Genomic DNA, 24,305 nt, shown 5'->3' with positions numbered 1-24,305 from the left:
TGTACACCTAATCGTCCGCATTACGAATGCCGAAGGGCTATAAACTCGCATGTGTCCAGCTGTGACGTATGGGCGCTCGTCATCGCACCTTTTACCATCGCGTCCTGCACTCTCGGCGCCCTAAACGTTAATAACAAATCAGCTGCATGAAACACATTAATAACTGGTTACATTTTCCACAAGCGGAGTTTATTGCAATCAACTGTTTTACTGGAATCTCGCTTTTAGGTTTTGGAAACGATTCCTCCGCAGAACTTGCCTTCCGTATTCCCCTCCGCTGGCCTCAGCTGGCAGAGGACAGGGTTGATTGGAGAGATATGGGAGAGGCATTTGTCCCGCAGTGGACGTAGTCAGGCTGATGATTCCCGCCCACTCCCTTTAATATATCCGGACACCCATAATACCACCGTGATTGTTGATTCGGCAGTGTGCTGCGTAGCTGTGGGGGCCGTGCTCCTCGAAGGGCGGCCCATGTGTCCGCGAACGTGGTCTGGTAGAAGGTAGTTGCACGTCCAGCCCGTCGCGTCGCCAGAAATTGGCGTAACTCAAGTGATTCTCGTCGCCACCGCCGCGCTGCCACTGCTCCAGGATAACTGCATGCGGAGAACTGCACTTTCATGAAGACGTTCAAATGCTGGTAGTTACGTAAAACTGTCGGTTAAATGAGTATCGATAGTTTTTTTATATTGTAGATAGCGTCAAAAGACCATCGATAGTTCGCTAATGTTTGCTGCTGGTAGTGCTACCTATCTATCGGTAGTTTCGCAATTAATGGAGCGGTATCGCCAGACATTTTGCGATAACTGCCTATCAGTAACTCAGTTCATGCAGATTCGCAGGAATTTATTGGTGCTTGAAATAAGTGAATAATATCTGCTGTAAGTCTCAAATACGGACCTGCAGCTATAGGCATGCATATATACTAAACACCAGCCTTCATGGTACGGGCTTTGAGCCTCACTAGTACACCTCAGCCTTCCGGAGTCGAAATAAACAACATTAACCATTGTTACGCCATACAAACAAAGTTACAAACCAAGCTGGTAGCAGGCGCCTGCGGAGTGGCTTATCACGTGAGCATATTTTCTATGATGCCGCTAGTAAAATACTGGCCAAAATTTTCCTGTTACTACTTTTCTTTCCCTGCCCGGCACCGGTCGAAGCAAGATGCGAAAGCTCGCTGCTAGCCGTGTCGAGTGAGAAAATTGCTCCATTTTTTGTATTTCTAGTATCTTGTGGGGGTGCGACGCCCTAGAAACACAAAACCGTTTAAAATGTAGGTATTGAAAAGTGCAACTCTTATTACCAATACTCCGCTTCCGGGTTCAGAAATGTTGGCATTCATAGGGCTGGAGTAATCTACGTCATCTGCGTCCTGACGCTGAGCGTTCCGTACAAGCTTACCAGGCCCAAGCGGCAGCCTCTGCTGTTTTGTAAGCAGCAGCTAAGCTTCCAATAGCTCAAAAGTCGGTAAACATGACTTCTGAAGTAATATTCCCATCCAAGCCTCCGAGGTCGCTCAGTGATTATGGTGCTCAGCTGCTGACCCGAAAGACGCGGGTTCGATGTCTGCCGCGGCTTTCGCATTTCGATGGAGGGGAACTGTTTCATGACTGTGAACAGAGTCGATCACCGTTACCTATAGAGTGGTCCGACAGGTGCGCCGAACTGCGCGTGCCACGAATGGTGGCAGCCATCGGATTCGAGATGGCATGGTCTAAAGCGCCACAAGCGTGGCTGCTACGTGCTTTCGCGGGCGACCGAGATACAGGTCGGCATAATTTGCATGTAGCAAGTGCCGGCTATCTCTCACTCAAAAATCACCGGTGGCAACTGAGCCGCGAATGCGCATGGCAAAGCACGCGCGCACGTTCACGGCGTTATTGCATCGCGTGAGGCCATGGGGCACTGCGAGCATTGTAGCGGCAGGCTGACGTGTTCTGTAGCCTCAGCCGGGTGTTACGGGAGGGCTATTTCAATTATGAAGAGTCGGTGCTCGGGGCCCGCAAATCACACCGGCCTGTATCTCGATCGGCCGCGAATGCCGCAGTGTCCATCCACGTGTCACTATTCGCCAGTTGATCTTGGACACGATGACCGCCACCAGGTGCCGCGGGCACAATTCTCAGTGCCCGTCAGACCACCCTATAGGCATGTGTGACCGACTCTGTTCTGTGTGATGTCAGTGCATGATAAAGGTCCCAGGTAGTCGAAATTCTCCGCTCTAACACAGCCTAATTCATTTAGAGACGTTAAACCTAATAAAACCCGAGCAAACATAATAGTAAAATCTCAACTCGGCTCGGAAGCGGACGCGCCGGCACCGGTCACCGTTGCCAGCACAAGTAAGACCGTCGCTGTATTCTGAATACTTTATCAAGTGACTATGCGGAGGGTACGTCTGCAGCCCTCGGTGAGGCGTAGGCTGCGAGAGCGGTGGCCCTACCACCATTACCACCAGCTGCATAATGTGAGCGTACTATCTGCAACGCAAGCGAGATTACGCGGGACTCGTAAGCTGACCACGAAGCAAGCCACAAAGCCGCCATTCTGGCGATGGCGCGGCGCCAGTTCAAGACAGGCAGCGGCGGCGACGACTCCCCTTTGTTTCGGGAAGGTATGGGTCCAATCCCATCTCGCCTGCAAGCCACTCTCACTGGCACTTTCAGGAATGCCCTTTTTGACTGTCCGGTGAAGTATGTTCCAGAAAAACACTGCATCACGGCACCACACAAAGAGACAGACACACGTCGTCTCTGGTTGGCCGCACAGGCGACAGTTCAGAGACCATCACAAAAGTCCACCTGGCGCGAAGCCAGGCCTTGACAGGTTTAGTCGAAGAGCGGAGTTTAAAAAGAGAAAGTTTTTGTAGCTGATTAAATATACATTCGCTGAACTCGCTTCAGTACACTGGAATCTATAAAGCTAAGGTAAGGCTACCGATGCACGGGCATAGAGAATAGAGATTCTATTAGTACTTTTGTCATCTGCCTTCTTGACCGGTCGAATAAATATTGCAACGAGAAGCAAACAGTCAGGAATTCTAAGGTATCAGCAACCTCCTTCAGGAAATCTCACAAAGCTTCCTCACCGCCATGACCAATCGAAGCAAACATAAGGAAGACGACAACTCAGTCGCCTTGGAAGCACCGCTTGCAGAAAAGGGTGGCTTGCAGCTTTGAAGGAAAACCGTGAAACAAGCTGGCGAACAAACAAGTGACCAAGGGCGACTCCTCCAGACATTAGAGAAGGAAACAAACTGTCTCGAGGCGTAGGCTTCTATTGAGAGCACCAAACAATGGACGCGAATGGTGTGTGCAGCGCTTTTACCTTTTTCCTTGTACAGTGCATCAGTTGCAACGCATAGACTAGCTTTGCAAGCAAGATGTTGCAAACTTTGCCCGAGCAAAAATCGAGAGCTCCCAATCCATCCACGCCTGCATTCGACTCCTCACAGAGAGAACCTATTATTCCGGACCTGATGAAGGGGATCCCCGGATATTATAGTGAACTAGAATCCCAGCTTATGCCACCAAAACTATTAGCTTTCGTATCCCTGTAACCCAACCAGAATCCTTTAGATTTTTCCAAATCTAGAGCTGCGCCAGAGACGTCACAAAACCGTGCTGCTAAACGCGAAGAGATAGGGACGAACTTTAAATGAGCATCTAAAAATAATCAAAACGATAAAGCAACAAATCATGAAAAATCATGCAGATGACTTCTTTATGTATTTATTTATTATTCCTCAAAGATCCACAAGGGCATTAAAAGAGGGGTGGGTTGAAAATATGGTATTATTTTGGACATACATGATCTTCGATGGCGGATTTGAAATGAACTGGATTGATGATGGTCGCCACTTCGGATGGAAAGGCTTTCGTGTCGTTGGCGCTATTGTAAGCAATAAATACTGCTGTTATGTTACAGTGCGAGATTGCTCGGGGGTAGACAGCGGGGTAGACTTCAGCATTTGTTGACTACACTTCAGGCTAACTAGCATACTGAGATAAGATTAGCTAAAGAAATGTTAGTTCCCAAAGAATACCAGTGGATATAACTTCAATATGCAGATCCAGAAACTACAGTAAAAAATACTAAACATAGACATTCTGAAGTAGCCCACTAAATCTACAGTAAATTATCACAGATTTCCAACCTCTAACTTTAGCGTTTGTTCTTAGAAACACATAGCACAAACATAACCTTAGAGCATAAAATACACTCAATTTAACATTCACATGATAAACACCATGAAAAAATTTACACTCAATGTTTGGAGGCCTATGCTCTGGAGAAAGTATCTGAGAACAGAAACATATGACAGTGACCCATTTCAAGGACTCTGTGGCTAAATAAAGTGCAGCACTCATAACTTATATGAAAAAAAAATAGAATACAGACACTGGCCGCCGCGGTGGCTGAGTGGTCATGGCGCTCGGCTGCTGGCACGAAAGACGCGGGTTCGATCCCGGCCGCGGCGGTCTAATTTCGATGGAGGCGAAAATCTAGAGGCCCGTGTACTGTGCGATGTCAGTGCACGTTAAAGAACCTCAGGTGGCCGAAATTTCCGCAGCCTTTCACTACGGCGTCTCTCATAGCCTGAGTGGCTTTGTGACGTTAAACCCCATAAACCAAACCATGTACTTCAATTTCGGAGTCCTTGTTTTGGTCAGCCACAATGTGGAGCATTTCTAAACTTCCCTTGAAGCAGGTAAGCGCGGAATGGCCATGGAGGGCTTTGCGTCCATGCTGGCGTCCTCGTCTCGCGCCGAGACCCTGCCCTGCAACGTCGGTGTTCTCTCGCGATTCCGGAGCGTCTAAGCTTGACTGTGCATAAGCAAGCTACAGGTTTATGTGAAATGACACCATTCGTGGGATTCTAGCTCGGACAGAGGTGACTGTTTCCCCAGCCCGGGCTATCGACAGCTGCTCTTCTGTAACTTTGGTTTCCGCTTTGCCGAAGCCTCTCTGAATGCACTAGGTTTGTTCTGACGATTCTGTGCCATCAGCAGTGTAGCGGACCGAATTTTCTCGAAGACGGCCCGGCGTCGACCTTGGCATTGCTCTGCACACTAAACACAAATCAACCCAGATGGGTGCTTTTGGCTTGTCCTCTAGCGTCCTCCCAAATCGAGGTTCGATATACACCGTTAGACTTGGGGTAGATTTCAACAACAAAAAATACGGAGGTCTTAAGGTTGGCAGAGGGAGCAGATTGGGCATAGATTTTTACACCAAAAAAATACGAAGCACTTGCGGTTGACAATGGGAGTATATTTGGTGTAGATTTTTGCACCAAAAAATACCATGCACTTCCGGTTAGCAATGGGAGGTTTCAACCGCGGCGGTACGCTGAGCGGTGGCTGCGGTCTCGTGTTTATGCAGGCGCCAAGATTACGTAACGCCGGCATCTAGGAGGAGGAGGTGATGACAGCGCTCCGTTTTTCTATATTTCATTTTTGCTCTTTCTTACAAGGATACTAGAACTGCTAACTATATAGCCGGAACGGTGCAAGTTCGTTAATCACAATAATCAGGTTCGAATGCGCTTTGTAATCATGAACAAAGCCCAATCGAACTTCAATGTTGAGATATAACAACCAGCCCAATTCCGTCCATGCCGTTACGAAGTAGTACTGTAAGGTACAGGGCAAGAACGCTGGATACAAAGTGCATCAGACCGCTGTCTTCACCACTTCCTGGATGCCTGCGTTGCACGATCGTGGCGCCTTGCATACACACGATGTGGCAGTCATGTCGCAGCGTACTGCCATACATCGCGGAAACAAAACGAGACCAGCTGCGGCGGCAAGGAAACGTCTTTAATCTGAATCCGCTGTGTATATGACACTTCTGTGAAAAATACACAAACCATGGCTCCGGCGCTAGCCGAAAGTATCTTGACGGGGTGGTTCACAATGGGCAAGAAAAGCAGAGTTGGGGAGACGACATGCAATGAAACTGAAAACAAGACCGTGGTAACGGATCTACGTCCCAAATTTTTCTGTCATCCTTGTTCCTATGTGTTTTATTGCTTCATCCCCTTCTAGTCGAATACCCTGATCTCTAACAATCAACCTTTGCTCAAGCCTAGTCTTATTACTCATTGCATTTAGGTGTTTCCAGAATTTTTGAGCTGCTTTTCTATCCTTTTTATTTACTTTTGACATCCATTGGGTACTCTTTCTTCTAATTTTCTCGTTAATCAAATAGGATGCTTCCATTCTACACTTTATGAAGGTATCGCATCTTCTGTCTACTTCAACTTCTGGTTCCCCCTATTCTTGGAATATATGTGTTCCCTGGACGCTTCCTGGCGTTTCTCTATCGTCCGTTTGACCTCCTCATCCCACCAACTCTTGAGTTTGCATCCTTTCCCTTTTATCTTTACTCGCACCTTAGCTAGCTCTAGCTCAAGTAATCGAGTTAATTTGGTATAAGTCCATTCTGTTTTACTATCCTCAAAAATTACTTTCTCAATTTGTTTGACTGCTCCTTCCAATTACTTCTTTGACTAAAAATTCCGCTCTCATTGTTCATCTCGCCTCAGTCTTACATTGGTTTCTCTATCGTCCTTTTGATCTCTTCATTCCACCAACTCTTGGGTTTGCATCCTTTCTCTTTTAGCTTTACTCACACCTTAGCTAGCTCTAGCTCAAGTAATCGAGTTAATTTGGTATAAGTCCATTCTGTTTTACTATCCTCAAAAATTACTTTCTCAATTTGTTTGACTGCTCCTTCCAATTACTTCTTTGACTAAAAATTCCGCTCTCATTGTTCATCTCGCTTCAGTCCTACATTGCTTTTTCTTCTGAAGCTCAACTTGATACACTTGTGGTCACTACCTAGACTTCTGGAACCATCTTCATCTATGTTCTTTACCCCTAATCTATTATACATCCTCTGTGACATTAGTGCATAATCTATCGTCGAGTGCAGACTCCCCGCCTCCCATGTTATGAGCCCTTCACACTTCTCGGTGCTGTTGCATACAACTAAATCATGCCTGTCACACATGTCCTGCAGCATGCTTCCTGTCGAATCCGTGTACCCATCCAGGTCTTCTATGTGTGCATTCATGTCACCTAATATAATTATCTCGCCCTGTCCTCCTAGCTCATCAATGTCCCTTGCAATACATTCTAGCATTTTCTTGTTTCCCTCTTTGGCATTAGCTTCTGTCCACAGGTATACAAAGCCAAGGGGTGTTTGCTCCCCTGCCACTTTTCCTTTTAGCCATAAATATTCCTTGCATCCCAGTTAAACCCTTTGAAAATTTTTACTTTTATGAATGAATGCCCCAATTCCACCCCCTTTCTGCTGCCCTCTTTGTATTCCAATATTCCCATGCGTAGTCTGGGTTACAGGGTGATTGCTCCATGTCTCTAAGACGCGTTTCCACTAAACCATATACCATTAATTCCTCCTGTCTTAACTGTTCTTCTATTTCCTCCTTATTCAGTCTATTCCTGCCACCTTGCATGTTAATGAAACCTATATCAGAATTAACTTGGCCCTAGCGCTTGCGTCTATTTTTTCTATGTTTCCATCGTCCCTTTGATCTTGGTTCTTCCTTCTCTACACTGGTTTTCTCAAAGCTCTGGGTCCCCCCAAAAAAGTTGTTGCCTGGCCACCTATCCTACTACCCACCCTCTTGCCAGTGGCACCACCGTAGTGAATGCCATCCTGTGCAAAAGAATGGGGCCTGACCTCGTACACTTCCCTGTTAACTTCCATTACCCCGTATCTTAGTCGTCGACTCATTAACCGAATTACACGGTTAGCATCAACGACCCTCTTTTCTGTTTCGCTAGCCTGCCTCTGGACCTCTGGGATTGTGCATATGGTCACATGCACACTCTCAGAGGCCTCTCTAAGCCTACGAATCCCCACTTCTATCTGCTTCTCGAGATTCTGGCTCCTCCCCTTCAGCACATCGTTGAGACCAGCATGAATAACGACAAGGTGTTCGCCATCCATGTTACCCCCACCACCTCCTGGGCTTTGGCCATTGCATCTACCATGCACTTCCCTGACTGGACCTCCACCTGCACCCGCCTGTCCGCCTTCACTGTCGTCAACAAAACGCCTCCCTCAAACCTCGCTACGTTCGAGTCACCGACTACCAGAACCATCCTGCGTTCTAACCGTTCGCTTCCTAAGTGCGACTGTTGTGCTCCGGATCGCACTAGCCGTCTCTCCCGCCGCCGTACGCTACTGTCGCGAGTCTCCGTGCCCGTTTTTACCTCTCCCTCTTCCCCACTCAAAGCCTGCTGCGCTACAGCACTGTAGGATCGACGAGCCTCGTCCCCCACCTGACACTGCTCCGAACCGGTGTGCCCTGCCGGCCCCGACCTGAGCACCTCTTCCTGCTCTTCTAGCTGCGCCCGCTTTTCCCGAGGGAAAACTCCGCAGCGCCCTCCCGCAGGCAACCAGAGAAGATGAGTGCTAGAGGCACCGTAGGTGTGCCCTCTGCAGAGAGCACACGCCGCTTATCGGACAGCGTTGAAAGCGCATATCGGGACAATACCATGTCGTTCTATGACGAGGGCGGTGCCAAACTTAATAGATGGCTACTATCCCAGGCAGCAAATGCCATCGGCCCGATATTGGAACTGCATTGGGGCTTCTTGGTCCTACACCGGCCCGTCTTTGCCAAGGCGCTACCAATAATGGCATTGCCATTCCAATATATAGCCAATAATGGCCTGGTATTTACCCTTATTCCCATACATTGGCAGTAATACGGCATACAGCGGTCAACGCCGGACAGTGAAACGCAATGACAGGCCAATTTAGTGTTGATCTTGGCATATGCTGGCGAATATTACCCGCTCAGTTCTCAAGGCTTGCCAGCGTGAAATAAATCATAGTATACAGTGGGGAATATTGTCATGCCAGTATTTATGTCTTGTTAATACAGGACATATCTTGGATTAGGTTCGTCAATATTGCCCTGGCAGGTGGAATGGCCTTCCAACAATGCATATACACCGGGCTGGGCTGGACAATATTGCCCAACCAGTCTCAATGGGCAGCCAGTCAATCACGCTTCCTAGCATACATTGGTTAATGTTGTGCGACAAGTATTGATTTTTTCCAAGTAATGTGTATATCCTGGTATATGTTGTTCAACATTGTACGGCCTACTGCGATGTACAGCTATAATTGTATTCATCTAGGCTGACATTGGTCCATATTGTCCTGCAAAACTAAATGGCATGATGATAATAATTGTGTGCTGGCATAGGTCGTTCAATATTGTCCCGCCAGTCTGGATGGCATGTCTACATCACACTTATACTGGCTTAGATTGGTCCATATTGCCCCGTCAGTCTAGATGGCTTGTTGATAATATTTGTATGCTGGCATAGGTCGTTCAATATTGTCCCGCCAGTCCTAATGGCTTGTCGACATCACACATATAGTGGCTTACATTGGTCCATATTGCCCCGCTAGTCTTGATGGCATGTCGACATCACACGTATAGTGGCACGCATTGGTCAATATTGTCCCGCCAGTCTAGATGGCTTGTCGACATCACACTTATACTGGCTTAGATTGGTCCATATTGCCCCGTCAGTCTAGATGGCTTGTTGATAATATTTGTATGCTGGCATAGGTCGTTCAATATTGTCCCGCCAGTTCTGATGGCTTGTAAACATCACATATATAGCGGCTTACATTGGTCCATATTGTCCCGTCAGTCTTGATGGCATGACGACATCATTATTTTGCTGGCTTACATTGGTCCACATTGTCCCAGCAGTATAGGTGACTTGTTGATAATACCTGTAACCTGGCCTAGGTCGTTCAATATTGTTCTGTCTGTTGCGATGGTGTCCCAAACATGGCGTACATCAGCGGCGTCGGAAGTCGATACTGTCCCGCCGCTCGCAACGAGTGGTCAATCTTACGTGAACCATGGCATACGATGGTGACTTTTTTCTAACTTGCATAAACCTAGGCGTATGTTGGCCAACATTGTTCTACTTGTAGCGATCCATCGATGAATATATTACTGTCCAGTAGTTATTGTCCCGTACGTAGTTTGGGATGACTACGCTATGCGACATACATCATGGCCTATATATCTGGACGATATCTTGCCCAGGCGGATATTGTATACGTCATATATAGATCATGGCCGATATTACCCAGCTGTTTTCGACGGCTGGAGAGCCAATGTCGCACACGCCTCTGACGGATGACAGCTGGCATTGCATATCAATCTCGCCATGTACATCCAGCAAACAATTTGCTATACGCGCATTAATCACTGCCCGCATCTGCCGTCACGTATGTACGACTCGTATGTATAAATTCAGCAGGATAATGGTGAAAGTAAAAAGTGCGCGGCTTCCGAATTACGAAAATGAGCAATAAAATGAGAATGCATGCTGTTTTTACCTTTTTCACTGTTTCTTGCATGATAGTGTCTGATTTCTGTTTTCAAATTAGCACATTCTGGTTTTTCGGGTGAATATATTGCATGTATATTTGGGTCGAATGAATTATGACTTTTCGGTGATTTACTTCGGTAAACATGTGTATTCAAAAACACATATAATCTATCTAGATCTCCATTTGGTCAGTATGTATATACATCTATTGATGTCTGTTCGCCCATAATTAACATATGGTAGTCTAATTGGAGCTGCGCATGCACATATGTTTGCAGAAGAATTAGTATCATAAGTTAGAAAAGTATGCGGAAAGTAAAAAGAGCCGCGGCCGACAAAAGTGGAAGTTTAATTATAAGATATAGTTCACACATCTTTGTTGGCCGGGGCATATGGTACGTCAATTGCTTGGTCATGGCATATATAAATATATGCCATCTAATTTCCTTCAGTTCGCTCGGGTGTGATGACGGTGTGAGTGGAAGTATATGTAGTGACCATGCTCAAGCGTAAGGCTTCATTTTCACAGCCGGCCTAGCTCCTCTACGGCGCGGCGCCGACGGAGGCGAAAACCGCGGCAGCAACGGAGCGGCGCGGTGTTCGAATCGAAACAGGCGCCGGGCACCAGCAAACCAGTTGGGATGGACACTCGCGGCTCTGACGTGAGTCTACGTCAGTGTTTTTTCTCTCCTGCGTGGAAAAAAAGCGCAGCTGCGCGGTGGGCGGCGGGCTACGAAGAACATATTATAGAAATTATTATAGAAATAACGACGCGGTCGTGAAACCTCTGGCAAAAGTTTGGAGTTAGTTTCAATAACTATGCGCAACTCCACAGTTTTCTGCAAAACGCTTCGCGTACCGGGCTAAAACAAATGGATACCAATCTAGCAAGCTATTATTAAAGCGGTAGAGAAATGCGCACTCCAGTAAAATTATGCTGGCTGGTCAGCCAAATCGAATATATCTAGGGATTAATGATTTTGTAATCACTATAGGCATGGTTCCCAGAACTTGCGAAATTGATCTTCTTAACAGCCATTCAAGAACTAAGCTAGCAAGACAATTCAAATAATATTTCACCAGTATCGGCTACTGGAAACAACTGAAAGGGCCGCCGAAAGGGGTGTTTCAGCTTGGCTTTAAAATGATTCCACTATGTAGAGTACAGGCCACCCAGCGTTCATGCCGCGTACGACACCTCAAACGAGAGCGGGAAATTTACAATACATAGTTTTTTTATTTCTCGCTTTCGCACCTCGCGGCGAAGCGCGGTGCCGGGCTTCCGCGCGAAAGCCTGACATTCGACGTGTAGCGCAATTGACGTCAGCAGCCGGGGGTTATCACGCATTGGTTCACAGCGCCAAATTCTTTCATAAGTCACGCGCCACCCCGGCCGCGGCCACTACGCGCGGACCGCAGCCTGCGGAGGTAGGGGAGGGGCCGAGTGGGCGAGGCCGGCGAAGGAGCACCGCCGTTTTGGCGTGCGAGAGACAAAAGCGCGAACACACTGAACTTCAAATTTTGTCTGCGTATAACTCACATTCCACAAAACACATTAAACCATTCTTGCTTGAGGCTAATTATGAAGCGGCGTCCTTTAACACCCCAGACATATCGCAGCTTTATTGAGAGCCATATTCTGGGTACCTTTAAAAACTAGAAACGGTTGAACACGGTTTCATCGCAGCTTTCATTGCAGAGAACGACAAAAGGTATTCTGTTTGTCCGGTAGGAAACCTTTTTCAATCTTGACAACAGCCACCTTGACTGTAGTGTTTTAGCAGCCAATCCTCTCTCTTTGCAGGGGCATACGCAATGCCAGGTGTATAAAAGTTCTGGTGTTTAGCAAATTTGTTAGGCTTATGTATTTGGGTCTTAAATTCCGAGGAAGACGGAGATTTTAAGGCGGAGGCCTTTAATGGCTCATGGTCGCGTCCATCCGTCCGTTACGCACTTGCGCCCATGGCCTCCGAGAGCACCTGCACCGGCTAGTAATATCGGAGGCTATGCTGCGCCATTGGTAGTTTACTGCGCATGCGCGAGGTGGCGCAACCGGCGCCCGCCCCATACGCCTCGCAGATGTCGACCGAGTCGGATGCCGCGCAACCTCCCTCTTAGAGTAACGCATATGTTGTAACAATTGTGTACTTAATTAATGTCTTAACCGCACATCATTGACAAAAACAGCAACACCGCGCTAGCGCTAAAGTCTTTCGCCTCACCGCACTTTAGGTCAACAAGGTGCCCCCCCCCCTTTCTGAATTTTTTATCTTGGGCAGGAGGGAACCTTCTTTTCCACCACCGATCTTTTTTCACAAAACTGAAGGGCACTCTCAAGTTGCTATCTTGCTCTCTTTCGTAGGAAACTCAATCCTCAGTTTTTGTATTTGCCTTCATGCACGGTATTCTTTGAACAGAGTTGTTGCGGCGCAGGTTTTTCATCAGCTTCCAGTGTGGGGGCCACGGCTCGGACATCGCATTCCACTTCAGTCCGCGGTTCCTCATCAAGGAGGTGGTGCGCAACAGCTTCCGGAATGGGAAATGGGGCACCGAAGAACGCAAGACCCACGGATTTCCCTGTGCTCCGGGGGTGAACTTTGACCTGCTCATTCGGGTACTCCTAGCACACATTTATAATTACTTTATCCATATTTAATTACCTCGAGATGCTTCATTGTTTGTTCTCCCTCTCTCTTTGCTCTTCTTTCATTCTCCTGAAGCCAATTATTGGCCTTGACTCCATTTTGTGATTCCTTCTTTTCTTGCTTCGCTTTGCAAGTCTGAAGATCGTTTTTGCCATTTAGTGTTTTGTAGCTCATTTTATCGAGGCAAATGAACTATTCAAGTACTTCACTGCAATCCTTTTTGATGCAAGAATATTACCAGTGCCCTTATAGTTTCGTTTTGATATTTGTGCAGCCTGAATTGGCGAGCCTTGTGAGTTATACCTACAGAAAAAAATTAACATTTTCAAGAAAAAGTTACTTTACATAAACGTATGCAGGCACCCATACATACGACAAAGTTGTCAGTTAGATCGTAACTATATAAGAGCTCTGTTTTTTTCATGTTAGTAAAGTAGAACGCTGCTAATTTAAAACTGTCTGGAAATATGCTTATTGGGAAGGTTACCAAATTATTTGACGAGAAAGTGGAATGGAAAAAGAAACAAGAGAGCGTAAAACACTGGGACTTCATGCAGACTTGCGGTCGCCATCATTGCTGGCTGCAGTTTCTGCGATATTGATTCCGCCATATTCAGGACATATTTTTGCGTCTTCCTTGATGTAAAATGATTGGAAAAGCTTGCAGCCTCGCCACTGACTGCGCAATAGAATCTGGAACATGAAGAGTTTACTGAAGGATGCGTAGTTTTAAGTGCCAAATTTTCAAACATGTTCATAGTTAAACATACCTCTAGGGAGCTAAGTTCTTTTCCACAGCGTTACCACAGAACTCACTTCTTTTGAACAAGAAAAACAAATTTGTGCGCATGACAGCTTACTCTGAAGCTCACTGTGAGGAATGCTAGCTTAGTGAAGCGAGCCAACCGCAAACAGAAGGAAACATCTGTTTCGTTGTGGCGAGGTTGCTGAGCGTTGCTCTGACATGAATGGCAGTGCAGCACTGGTTCGGTATTCACTCATACTGGGAGTCTCAGAAGCGGCAGTTAAGCGAGGAACTATATATATATATATATATATATATATATATATATATATATATATATATATATATATATATATATACATATATATATATATATATATATATATATATATATATATATATATATATATATATATGTATATATATATATATATATACACGCAGGAAGCCAACAGTCACCGAAACCGAGGTGCATGGAAGAATGCTTCTATTTTTTTAATTTGTAGTGCTAAACAATAAGAGAATAATACTCTGAGTAACCTGTCCCTAATACACACACACACACACACACACACACACACACACACACACACATGTTGTTGCATTGGCACACTCGGTGTTTGATTTATTCGATGAATCTGATCACCTAATCTTTGGGGTGCTAAACATCTTGAAATGAACCGCTATTTCAAATAAAATGCTCTTATATTATCCAGGCGTTACTGCACTTACACTTAATAAAACACCTTTGCTCAAAAATTCCACAAAGTGCCCCTTTTTGGGAATTGCCTGCTTTATGGTCTGGGAGGTCATCATCAGCAGAACCCATTCGTTTTCTTCGGAGGGATACCTTCAGACTTTCATTTGGTGCAGAACAGTGGTCCCTCGCCCAATTGCACAGGTTCTGGACTCCTGCTTCGCTGTGGCCGTCAATGGGCTGCACTACCTCCAGTTTGAGCATCGTCTCCGGCCACTGCAGCGCGTCACCCACCTCAGCGTGGAAGGCGATGTGGATGTGGAGTGCTGCAAGTTCGAGTACGGCCAGTAATGAAAAGGATGCCAGCCTATAACCTTCGCCAGAGGGCGCAAGTTTTCTTTGTTATGCCTGAATAAATTTGTAGTCGCTAGATACAATAGAGGCAGTACAGGTGTTGAAACCTACAAATAAATAAATAAATAAATTGAAGACGCTGCAAAACAAGGCCAGTGGATTCATCGCGCGTCACTACTCGATTTACTCAAGCATAGCTGTAATAAAATTGAACCTTAACCACCCATCGTTGGAAAGCAGACGTAAGACATGACGTCTTGCCTTTATTCATAAATTATACTTTAACCACACACTCTGCTTCTCACCAATAATTGGGGTTCAATTCATAACACAATAAAAAAATTGACCCTCTACTTGTGCGAGCAGACGAGGTCAGATTTTCATTTTTACACCTGGTGATAATAAAATGGGATGCCCTCCTCCATTTTGTAGCTAGCACTATTAACTGTGACCGATTTACTGCTGTACTAAAAGATAATCTAACAGAGTGGGTGTGCAAGATTTATCATTTGAGCGGTTTGGTTTGAATTCTTTGTACTTCTTTAGTTTTTTTCTTCGGTCTTTTGAGTATGCTGAAATTCATGCTTGCATGCCTCAGCCCAGGTATAATTGTATTCCTAATGTTCATGTTGTGAACCCCTTAATCATCTAGTTATGATGTATCCCAGCATGCTCTTTTAATGCCGTTATATTACAATTGTATTTTGTTCATTGTTTTCCTTGCGTGAATTCCTCCTACCCCATGTAATTCCCAAATGGGCCTTTTGGGTAAATAAATTTTAAAAAATCCTCTTCATGCCTCTTTTTTGCTCGATCTCTTCGATCAAAAAGAAAATAATTCAAGTTCGAATGGCCGCAGCCGAATTTCCAGGTCTGCCAAAGCTTGTGATATGCGGTGGACTTGCATACACATACCGTTACAAGCATACAAGTAATTCATAGTGAAAGCGCGAAACAGTCATGCAATTTGTACCTGAGACAGAGTACATTAAGAACACATCAGGGCAGGACATATAGGTAAATCTCAGTAGGAAGAAAATTGTACATATTCCTAGACATTATTCACCAGCTTCTCAGCCCTTTTCTTCACCAGGCCGATCCCGAAAGTGTTTGGTGATGGGGTACAGTTGCACTCAGTACAACCTGCAACGTACTACTAAAAACTTTGATGCAGTTTGCAATTTTCAGCAAACATGTGCACCATGGTATAAGCTGCAAAAGTCTTACCATTTTATGTCTACATCTGTACACATAAAATATATATAGCTCAGGGTTCTTGCTGCTTTGTAATGTGAAACTTGAGCACATGTGTGTCTCTGGTCGCACTCAGCACTACTCTAGCTTTCTTTTTCATGCATGTTTGCAAGTGGCAAAAAAACGAAGTCCTCTTCGATGTCCATGTCCAACATTCTTGAACAAAAATTTTGAATATTGAAAAATTGTAAGGTACTGTTATGGAAATATTGAAGGTGATGGTTCATTCTTCCGATGTGTAGACAAATCTTTCTTTTAAACTTTTTCCATCACTCGTATCGAGCAGTTATGACTGCCATAGAAAGCCTAAGGTGAACGCTTCGACGATAGCAAGAACATTAACAGCAATAACATGTTCGCTTGCCGATGAGATATGCGCGGATATATTGAGTGTTATAGTGAAATCTTACAGCATATGAAAAAAAAACTGCGTTCATAAACTCAATCCCCCTCTAAAGTGCCCAGAATTGTTGGGTATGTACTTTCTAGGCTCCCCTGGGGCTCATTTGCACCTCAGCGGACGCCCGCTCAGCGAGGCGATCACGTGAGCTTGGCCTGCCTCGCAAGTGCTTTGCATGAATGAGTTCCCCGCTTGCATAAAATGTGCAAGGAATCCATCAGAAATGAAATGCCTCGCAAAGGAAGAATGGTTCTCAACGACCTAAACAGATGCGCTGCTATAGTAATAATAACAATAATAATGCTTAGTTGCATCTAAGTGCGCAGACAAGATGATGGAAGCGAGCAGGAAAAGCTGCCAGCAGGCCAGCTTGACAAGGCTGCAAAGCCCCAGACTTGTACTGGAGAATCAAGGCATTTTATGCAAAAGTCACATCAAAGAAGAAAACGAGCCGTATGAGAACTCAGTGGGACCAGAAATATTTATAGAAACTCTGCTTAGTGGAGCACTGAAGAATAGTAATATTCTAACAGGGGTTTATTTACAGAACTCGATGGCAGGGGACAAATGATAAGGACGCAGCCATACAGGCGATACAAATCCAAACAATACAAACCGCTGCCAGTGGGATTTATGCCAGGGGTATGCTTCCCTCGCGGCAGTTGATGAATGCGACAAGCAGACGCAGCCCTGTCACCTTTTAAGCGGCAGCACACCCAGCGAAATTATCGGTTCGTTTGTATGCGGAACGTTTGAGAGTACTGCAATACCGTCGCGCAGACGGGCATATCGCATGGTCTCATGGAAGAGGACCCGCCTCGGCTTATGGAGGTGGTAGGTTCGACTCCAGCTGCCGGCCGGGTACTCACCGGTTTTCTCAAAATGGGTACGAGCTATACTCCCGCTGGTGCTCGGCTGCCTGGGGTTGCATGGCTTGGATGAGGAGCCTGCCCCTCCAAATACCATAACTGTGGGCTTGCAGAGACACACTGAAAGGCCAGATGTCGGCCTTTACCGCACGGGCCGGCTTTAGTATAGTGTGACGGTGGAACGAATCACTAGACTGTCAACACTGCGGTTAGGTCTAAGAACCGTTTGCCAAGCATTTCACCCCAGAAAAGCCGAGAACTAGGCAGGGGGAAAGCTTTCACCCATTAGAAAACCGGTGTGAACCCCGGCGGCGCACGCGATCGTACCCAGCACCCCCCGAATGGGAGTATGATGCTCTACCATAAGGCCACCGCTGCGGTAAAAGTTAGCCGCACCTGCCAAGAGGGCGATTTACCAGAACAAGCGGAGTACACTTTTCGAGGGTTGAAGCGCCATGATTGCCGAGCACCAGGCCAGAAGTGCTCTCGCACCTATTTCACTGGTATGCACTCGGCAACACCTAAGTGCCTCCCACGGCCTCGGCGAATGCTCAGCCTCAAGGCCGACCGTTAGTTGGAAGGAAGGCCTGACAACCCCCCTAGGAGGGAGCGCCACAGGCATCCTACCCAGATGGAGCCCCCTAAGTGGTCGAGCACCTGACGGAAGGACATCTGTGCTCATTTCTGTAGGTGGGTACCCACCGGTGGTACATTAGGCACTCCCACAGACCAGGTCGGATGCTCTGAGGCTTGCCTCCTGTGGTATAGGCCTGAGAGTGGTCCGAGCGTTGCAGCCCCACACGAAGGGCCGAGCGCCAGGCGGGGGGGTTCGCTCCTATCTTGTTCACTGGTAGACACCTGGCGACACCCATGGCAGGTGCCTCCCTTGGCCTCGGTGGACGATCCAGGCCGAGGCCGTCCATGGTCGGGAAAGGGCGCCTAGTATCCTCTTTGGCTACGGTGCACAGAGCCACTATCGAAACGTGACCCCATAAAGGCTGAGCACTAGGCCAAGGGCCGCCTCTACCCATTAGAAAAACGGGTGGGTTCCTGACAGCAATAGGGTTCGAACCCTGCACCTTCCGACTGCGCGGCGAATTCTGTGCCACAAGGAATCCGCTTTCGGTTACACCCGGCTGCGGGAGGTGGTTAGTTCAAAACCCAGCGCCAGACACCGACCGGTAAAAATGGATACAAGCGTCCCTTGGTCTGACGCCCGATTAGTTTAAGGGTGTGCTCTTGAAGAAGCTCTGTAAACTCTGTTGCACCCCTCGGGGTCCAAGCCCAGTTTCGAACGACCCCGCAGCCTGCTAAAGATGGTATACCATTCGGCCAACGCAGCTCGAACGTGAGCAAAGCATTGATGCGCTGTCAATGTATAATGGCCTCTCCTCCTCCGTGAAGACAAAGCAGCCCTTCCGCACCTGCAGAGAAGGTGGCGACCGCAGTGTCAGCGGTCCAACTCCCATAGCGTCATACTGTCTCCGCTACGATGCCTACCATCTCGCGAGATGCACACACCACCGCCTGCAGTTCTTTCGACGGAGCGCACAACTCTTGCCAAACTTTGATCCCCTGATACACAGCGTCACGAGTAGCAGTCACCGCCTCTCATTCGGGAGGTGCTGGGCTCGATCCTCAGATCCGCCGGATAGCCATCTGTTTTCTAATGTGCCCATGATATCCACCGGACTGGGGATAATAATAATAATTCGTTTTGGGGGAAATGAAATAGCGCAGTATCTGTCTCATATCTCGTTGGATACCTGAACCGCGCCGTAAGGGAAGGGATAAAGGAGGGAGTGAAAGAAGAAAGGAAGAGGTGCCGTAGTGGAGGGCTCCGGAGTAATTTCGACCAGCTGGGGATCTTTAACGTGCACTGACATCGCACAGCACACGGGCGCCTTGGCGTTTTTCCTCCATAAAAACGCAGCCGCCGTGGTCGGGTTCGAACCCGGGAACTCCGGATCAGTAGTCGAGCGCCCTAACCACTGAGCCACCGCGGCGGATCACCGGACTGGTGCTCTTTCTCTTTCTGGGGTGAAATACTTGAGAAAAGGGTATCGGATCAAACCGTTGCGTTGACGGGCAAGTGATTCGCTCCGCCGTCAAGCAACCTTAAATCCACCTCGATCCGTAATAGTCCGTTTGTGGCCTTTTTTTCTTTAGAAATGCCCGTTCAAGCTCAGAGCTCTGGAATTTTAACGCGCAGGCTCCATTCCCAAGCCAACCACGCTGGAAAGCCGAGCACTAGACCGGGGGATAACCACGTACCTATTTGAAGTAACCGGTGGGTAGACAGCCAGAAGTGGGAGTCGAACGCACCTCCTCCCGAAGACGAGGCGAGTGATTTACCTTGAGGTCACGACTGCGGGTGCCGGGAGGCGCAGGGCGGGTGCCCAGCATTATCTTGTGGTCTTCTTTTCTCCTGTGTTGCGCCTTTCGGCTGGTTTTAAGATTACCCTTAAACTAACTGGCTAACCGAGCGCTTCAATCGTACTCTCGGAGACATGCTCACGATGTATACAACCGGCAGAAAAATAAGTCGGGGCATGCGACAGACGGCCAGAATCGGATAAAACTGCATCGTCGCACGGTCTGACGTTGCACTTCTGGTGTCGCGACATCGCAGTGCGCGTGCGCGTCCTTTAATGCTCGCAGCCCTGTCTTTTTTGTCGCCTGCAGTGGATTAGCTGATTGCATGCAGCGTTTGGCGGTAGGAGTCGCTTTCTTTATTCAGAGCGTAACGCTCGCAGTTCGGCGGGCGCACGTCAAAGTGCGAGCGTGAGGTAGCAAATTTTATCCGATTCTGGCCGCCTGTCGCATGCCCCGACTTATTTTGCCGCCGGTTGTACGTTGTAGCAGATCACACCAACTAGGACGCTGTTCTTCCTTTCGTGACGTGCGCGTACAACACCGCCCCGTAGTGGACCACAGGCTTTAGCGCTTTTTCCCTGCCGTATGGGCATGAGCCGTCGTCCAGGATGGACACCATCCCACCTTATACTCCCGACGCCTCCGAGTGGGCGCCCTTGCCTGCCTGTGCATTAAAGACCAACAGTGCACCTAAGTCCGACGCTACAATCTACGCCAACATCATGCTGAATACAATCCGGGTGGTCGTGTATGGGTGTGGACGGCCATTCGCCTTGGCGGACTGAGTGAAATGCTTCTGCGCCGCTGCTTTGGTCCATACACGATCATTCGTCGACTATAAGGAGCTTGACTACGAAGTAGCCCCCGACGGAGCGACATCGTCTCAGAGGCGCCGCGTACTTCCAGAAATAGTCCATATTGTGTTACTAAAGCCTCATTTTGCACGTTAATGGACACTGTGCTTGCATTTTCAGTTATTCTTTTTGCACTCGCAGTGTTTATTTTTGCCTATACATTTATTTTCGTTGTAAAACATGGGGTCAGTGCTTCGTTAAGAGGGGGTAATGACACAAAGCTTTTTAATGGTTGTTTGTTTATTTTTCAAAGCTGCTGACGCGTTGTTTTATCGCGTTCTTTGTGATGCAAAACGCGGCCAGATTTATCTCGATTGATCGCACCCAGGTGCAGCCGATTCTACATTGTTCTACACTGTTGTGGTTACTTTGCACTCTTATCTGGAAAGTTCGCTATCAGCCTTACATTGAGCACGGCTGTGAGCGGCAGGAGTTCTGTTCGACGACCGCCGAGCACGCTTGTTGCTTTAGCCGCCGCTGAGTCCTTCAGTTTAGTGGGCGCGAGCGAGAATTTCTTTCGAAAGCCATTTTCGCTCTCTTCCTGGCTGCCGGACTGCCGTCGCCACTACGTGAGAGCATGTAAAAATGCTGGAAGATGTGTATTGCAGCAGCACATACACCAGAATCCACCATAGAGACAGCAATAAAGTCCCAATAAGAAATGGTGTCAAACAGGGAGACACTATCGCTCCAATGCTTTTGAGCCTGTGTTTACAGCACGTATTCAAAGACCTGGAGTAGGAGCAGCTGGGGAAGAGCTGGTGGAGAATGGCCCAGCAATCTGCTTTTCGCTGATGACATTTTCTTGCTTAGTAACTGAGGGGAAGAACTGCAAAGCAGGATGAGTGACTCAGACAGGCAAATCAAAATGGTAGGTCTAAAAATTGATGCGCAGAAAACTAGGGCTGTTTAACAGTCTCGGAAGGGAGCTGCAGTTTGCGATAGGTAGACAGGCGCATGCAGTGGTAAAGAAATACATCCGCTTAGGGCATGTAGGAACCGCAGATCCGGACCACGACATTCAAATCTCTAGAAGAATAATTATAAGGGGCCGCAGGAGGGAGTGTATTTTTCAGGTACTCTCAGATCATGAATGAAAATTCACCAGTATCCCTCAACAGAAAAGCATACCAGATTACCAGATGCTTCAGGAGAGCCCGCCACTAGAATTTAAAAGTAGGGTTTTAGTAGAAAGTCGCTTTTTGTGCCTTAATAATACCAGTAATGACGAACAATAAAACACAGGTGAATCATGTTAACTAGTAAAATGATTAACTAAATTTTAATAGTTCACTTTTAAATATTATCCACAGGCGCCCGAGTGCAATTAGATATTTGTAGCCGGCAGGTAGCAATCGCCATATCATTTTTTAGAATTTTGAGAACGCGATTACCTTCGCTACTGTGATAAACTAATTTGGGCCATTTCTGGTCCTATTGAAAAAAGCGCGCCTGCGGTAGGGCGCAAAGTTAAATCAATCAAACCGCATCACTCCATTACGCATGTGTCACGCGAAAATCTCTGCCCCGCCCGTTCTGCGATGCTGCCGGCTCCTCGCCACTTTGCTGCAAAACTTAGCAACCACACGCACTGACAAGGTCGTTAACATAGCTATTGGCTGCTATGGTCCGACATAGTCTTTGCTCCGTCGCTGGAGCTTTGTTTCATGACTTATCCCTTCCCTTCGAGTTGACGTATACATCAATATTGTCTCGGAATTTTCAATTTTTACTGCATTAGGGCCCGTTCACACTTGTCCAAAAGTCCGGCGAGTGAAGCGGTCTCGGCCGCTTTTGTCGCCGAGCGAGGCGGAAAGGGGCGTGGCGAGGGCGATCGGGCTGGACCCAAATTTTTCGCGTCCGCCACTACCGCGGCGAAAAACATGTCGGCGCCCTTCGATGTAGGACCCCTCGCCTCGGGATGAATTCGTCGCTGTTGCGGCCTTTTTCAGCGCGTTCACTGGCCATAAATCGGGCACCGGTACATCGCTTCTTCTCACCTCGCCAATAAGTAAAAGTATAAGTGATAAATTTGCTCTATTTTTTTTATTTACAGTGACGATTCTGCCACTACTAGGCTTAAGAGGAGCACCGGTTTTGTTGACAGTACTAGTTCCCGTCCTGACGAGCAGATGGCGCCACTAGGCTGGTCGTTCGCTCCTTCTGCGCTTCCATCTTCTTGTTTTTTCTTGTTTTTTTGGTCCGGGTGCCCAACCTAGTGGTGCCCACCCGTTACAAAGGGCAAGGCCTCAAGTATCTATCTATCTATCTATCTATCTATCTATCTATCTATCTATCTATCTATCTATCTATCTATCTATCTATCTATCCATCTATCCATCTATCTATCTATCTATCTATCTATCTATCTGTCTATCTGTCTATCTGTCTGTCTGTCTGTCTGTCTGTCTGTCTGTCTGTCTATCTATCTATCTATCTATCTATCTATCTATCTATCTATCTATCTATCTGTCTGTCTGTCTGTCTGTCTGTCTGTCTGTCTATCTATCTATCTATCTATCTATCTATCTATCTATCTATCTATCTATCTATCTATCTATCTGTCTGTCTGTCTGTCTGTCTGTCTGTCTGTCTGTCTGTCTGTCTGTCTATCTATCTATCTATCTATCTATCTATCTATCTATCTATCTATCTATCTATCTATCTATCTATCTATATATCTATCTATCTATCTATCTTTCATTGCGAGTCTGTCTGCATACGCTGAACTAAAAATGGGAATGTGCCTGCGTTTACGTACGCAAGCGTGCATACGGTTATGGTACACAGACAGCATCGATTTAAGCTCTTTTCTAACCATATCTGTGTACGCCGCGAGCGGTGACGTGGTGGCCGGGAAGTGTGTGGAAAAAAAACAGCAGCGGCGCGGCGGTCCCGCCTCGCCCGGGCGTCAACAGATTAGAACAGGTCCTAGTTTTCCCGGCGAGCGATTTTTGGACAAGTGTGAACGCGCCCTTACTCTCCTGCCTCAACCACAGCCCCGTTATGATGAGCTGGCACGGAGAAATAATTTTGATTTTTTATATTATAAACAAAAGAATGACACGATTGTTTTCACTTTAAGCAGCCATGGCTAACACATAATCGCTCTCTTCTAGTTTTCAGCAGGGAGGAAACATAGTACCTTTCAGTGTCAAAGATGTCGTTCTCGTCAAGCACTAGAGTAAATAAATAAATGACACTAGTCTTCACGCTAAGTGCAGGTAGCTTTTATTGTTGCCAAGTGACACTGCCGTCTTATGGCACTCGCTTATATCAACTAATGCCCGCTGTTGAAAATGCATATCAGTCTCCACCAGCAGTATCCACACAACATTGGTGAACATCCACGCACACCGAAACCTCAAGTGAATTAATTACTGAGTACCTATACAAAAACATTGTCTACGTGAATCCTTGCCAAGCCACAGAGAACAAATAGCAACTGGTTTGAAAGCAAAAAGCTAATTATCTAAATGAGATATGAAATGCGGGTGCAATAAAAGTGATATGGGCTTTCTATAAGGCCGCATGAAGCCTTCTTGAGAGCATAAGCAATTCTGAAGTTATGAAAACAAAGCGAATTCCATCAGAAGCAATGCATGGTGGACATTAGATATGTTTTATCTGATACTTACATGCGCGTCAACAGCGGTGGAGGAACAAGGCTGTCCTTATATATTTTTTTTTCTTTCGCCTATCAAG

General features: G+C 46.9%; 1 protein-coding gene across 1 annotated transcript; it reads left to right on the top strand.

Annotated features, from left to right (window-relative positions):
• The first annotated feature begins 2,556 nt into the window (after positions 1-2,556).
• LOC144134305 (galectin-4-like) lies at positions 2,557-14,844 on the top strand. The gene is made up of 3 exons (XM_077667246.1): positions 2,557-2,617; positions 12,824-13,020; positions 14,698-14,844. Exons 1-3 carry the CDS (start codon positions 2,557-2,559, stop codon positions 14,842-14,844), a joined length of 405 nt encoding a protein of 134 aa, XP_077523372.1.
• The last annotated feature ends 9,461 nt before the right edge of the window (positions 14,845-24,305 follow it).

Source organism: Amblyomma americanum, chromosome 5 (assembly GCF_052857255.1).
Source record: "Amblyomma americanum isolate KBUSLIRL-KWMA chromosome 5, ASM5285725v1, whole genome shotgun sequence".
Lineage (NCBI taxonomy): Eukaryota > Metazoa > Arthropoda > Arachnida > Ixodida > Ixodidae > Amblyomma > Amblyomma americanum.
Note: the sequence above shows the minus strand (reverse complement) of the source record. Positions and strands in the feature narration are given on the sequence as shown.

What these genes read in the sequence shown, in the direction of transcription:
- LOC144134305 (XM_077667246.1), top strand. Translation starts at nt 2,557, where the DNA reads ATGGCGCGGCGCCAGTTCAAGACAGGCAGCGGCGGCGACGACTCCCCT. An exon ending in CTCCCCTTTGTTTCGGGAAG is followed by an intron (nt 2,618 to 12,823) that starts GTATGGGTCCAA and finishes TTCTTTGAACAG; the next exon opens with AGTTGTTGCGGCGCAGGTTT. An exon ending in ACTTTGACCTGCTCATTCGG is followed by an intron (nt 13,021 to 14,697) that starts GTACTCCTAGCA and finishes CCAATTGCACAG; the next exon opens with GTTCTGGACTCCTGCTTCGC.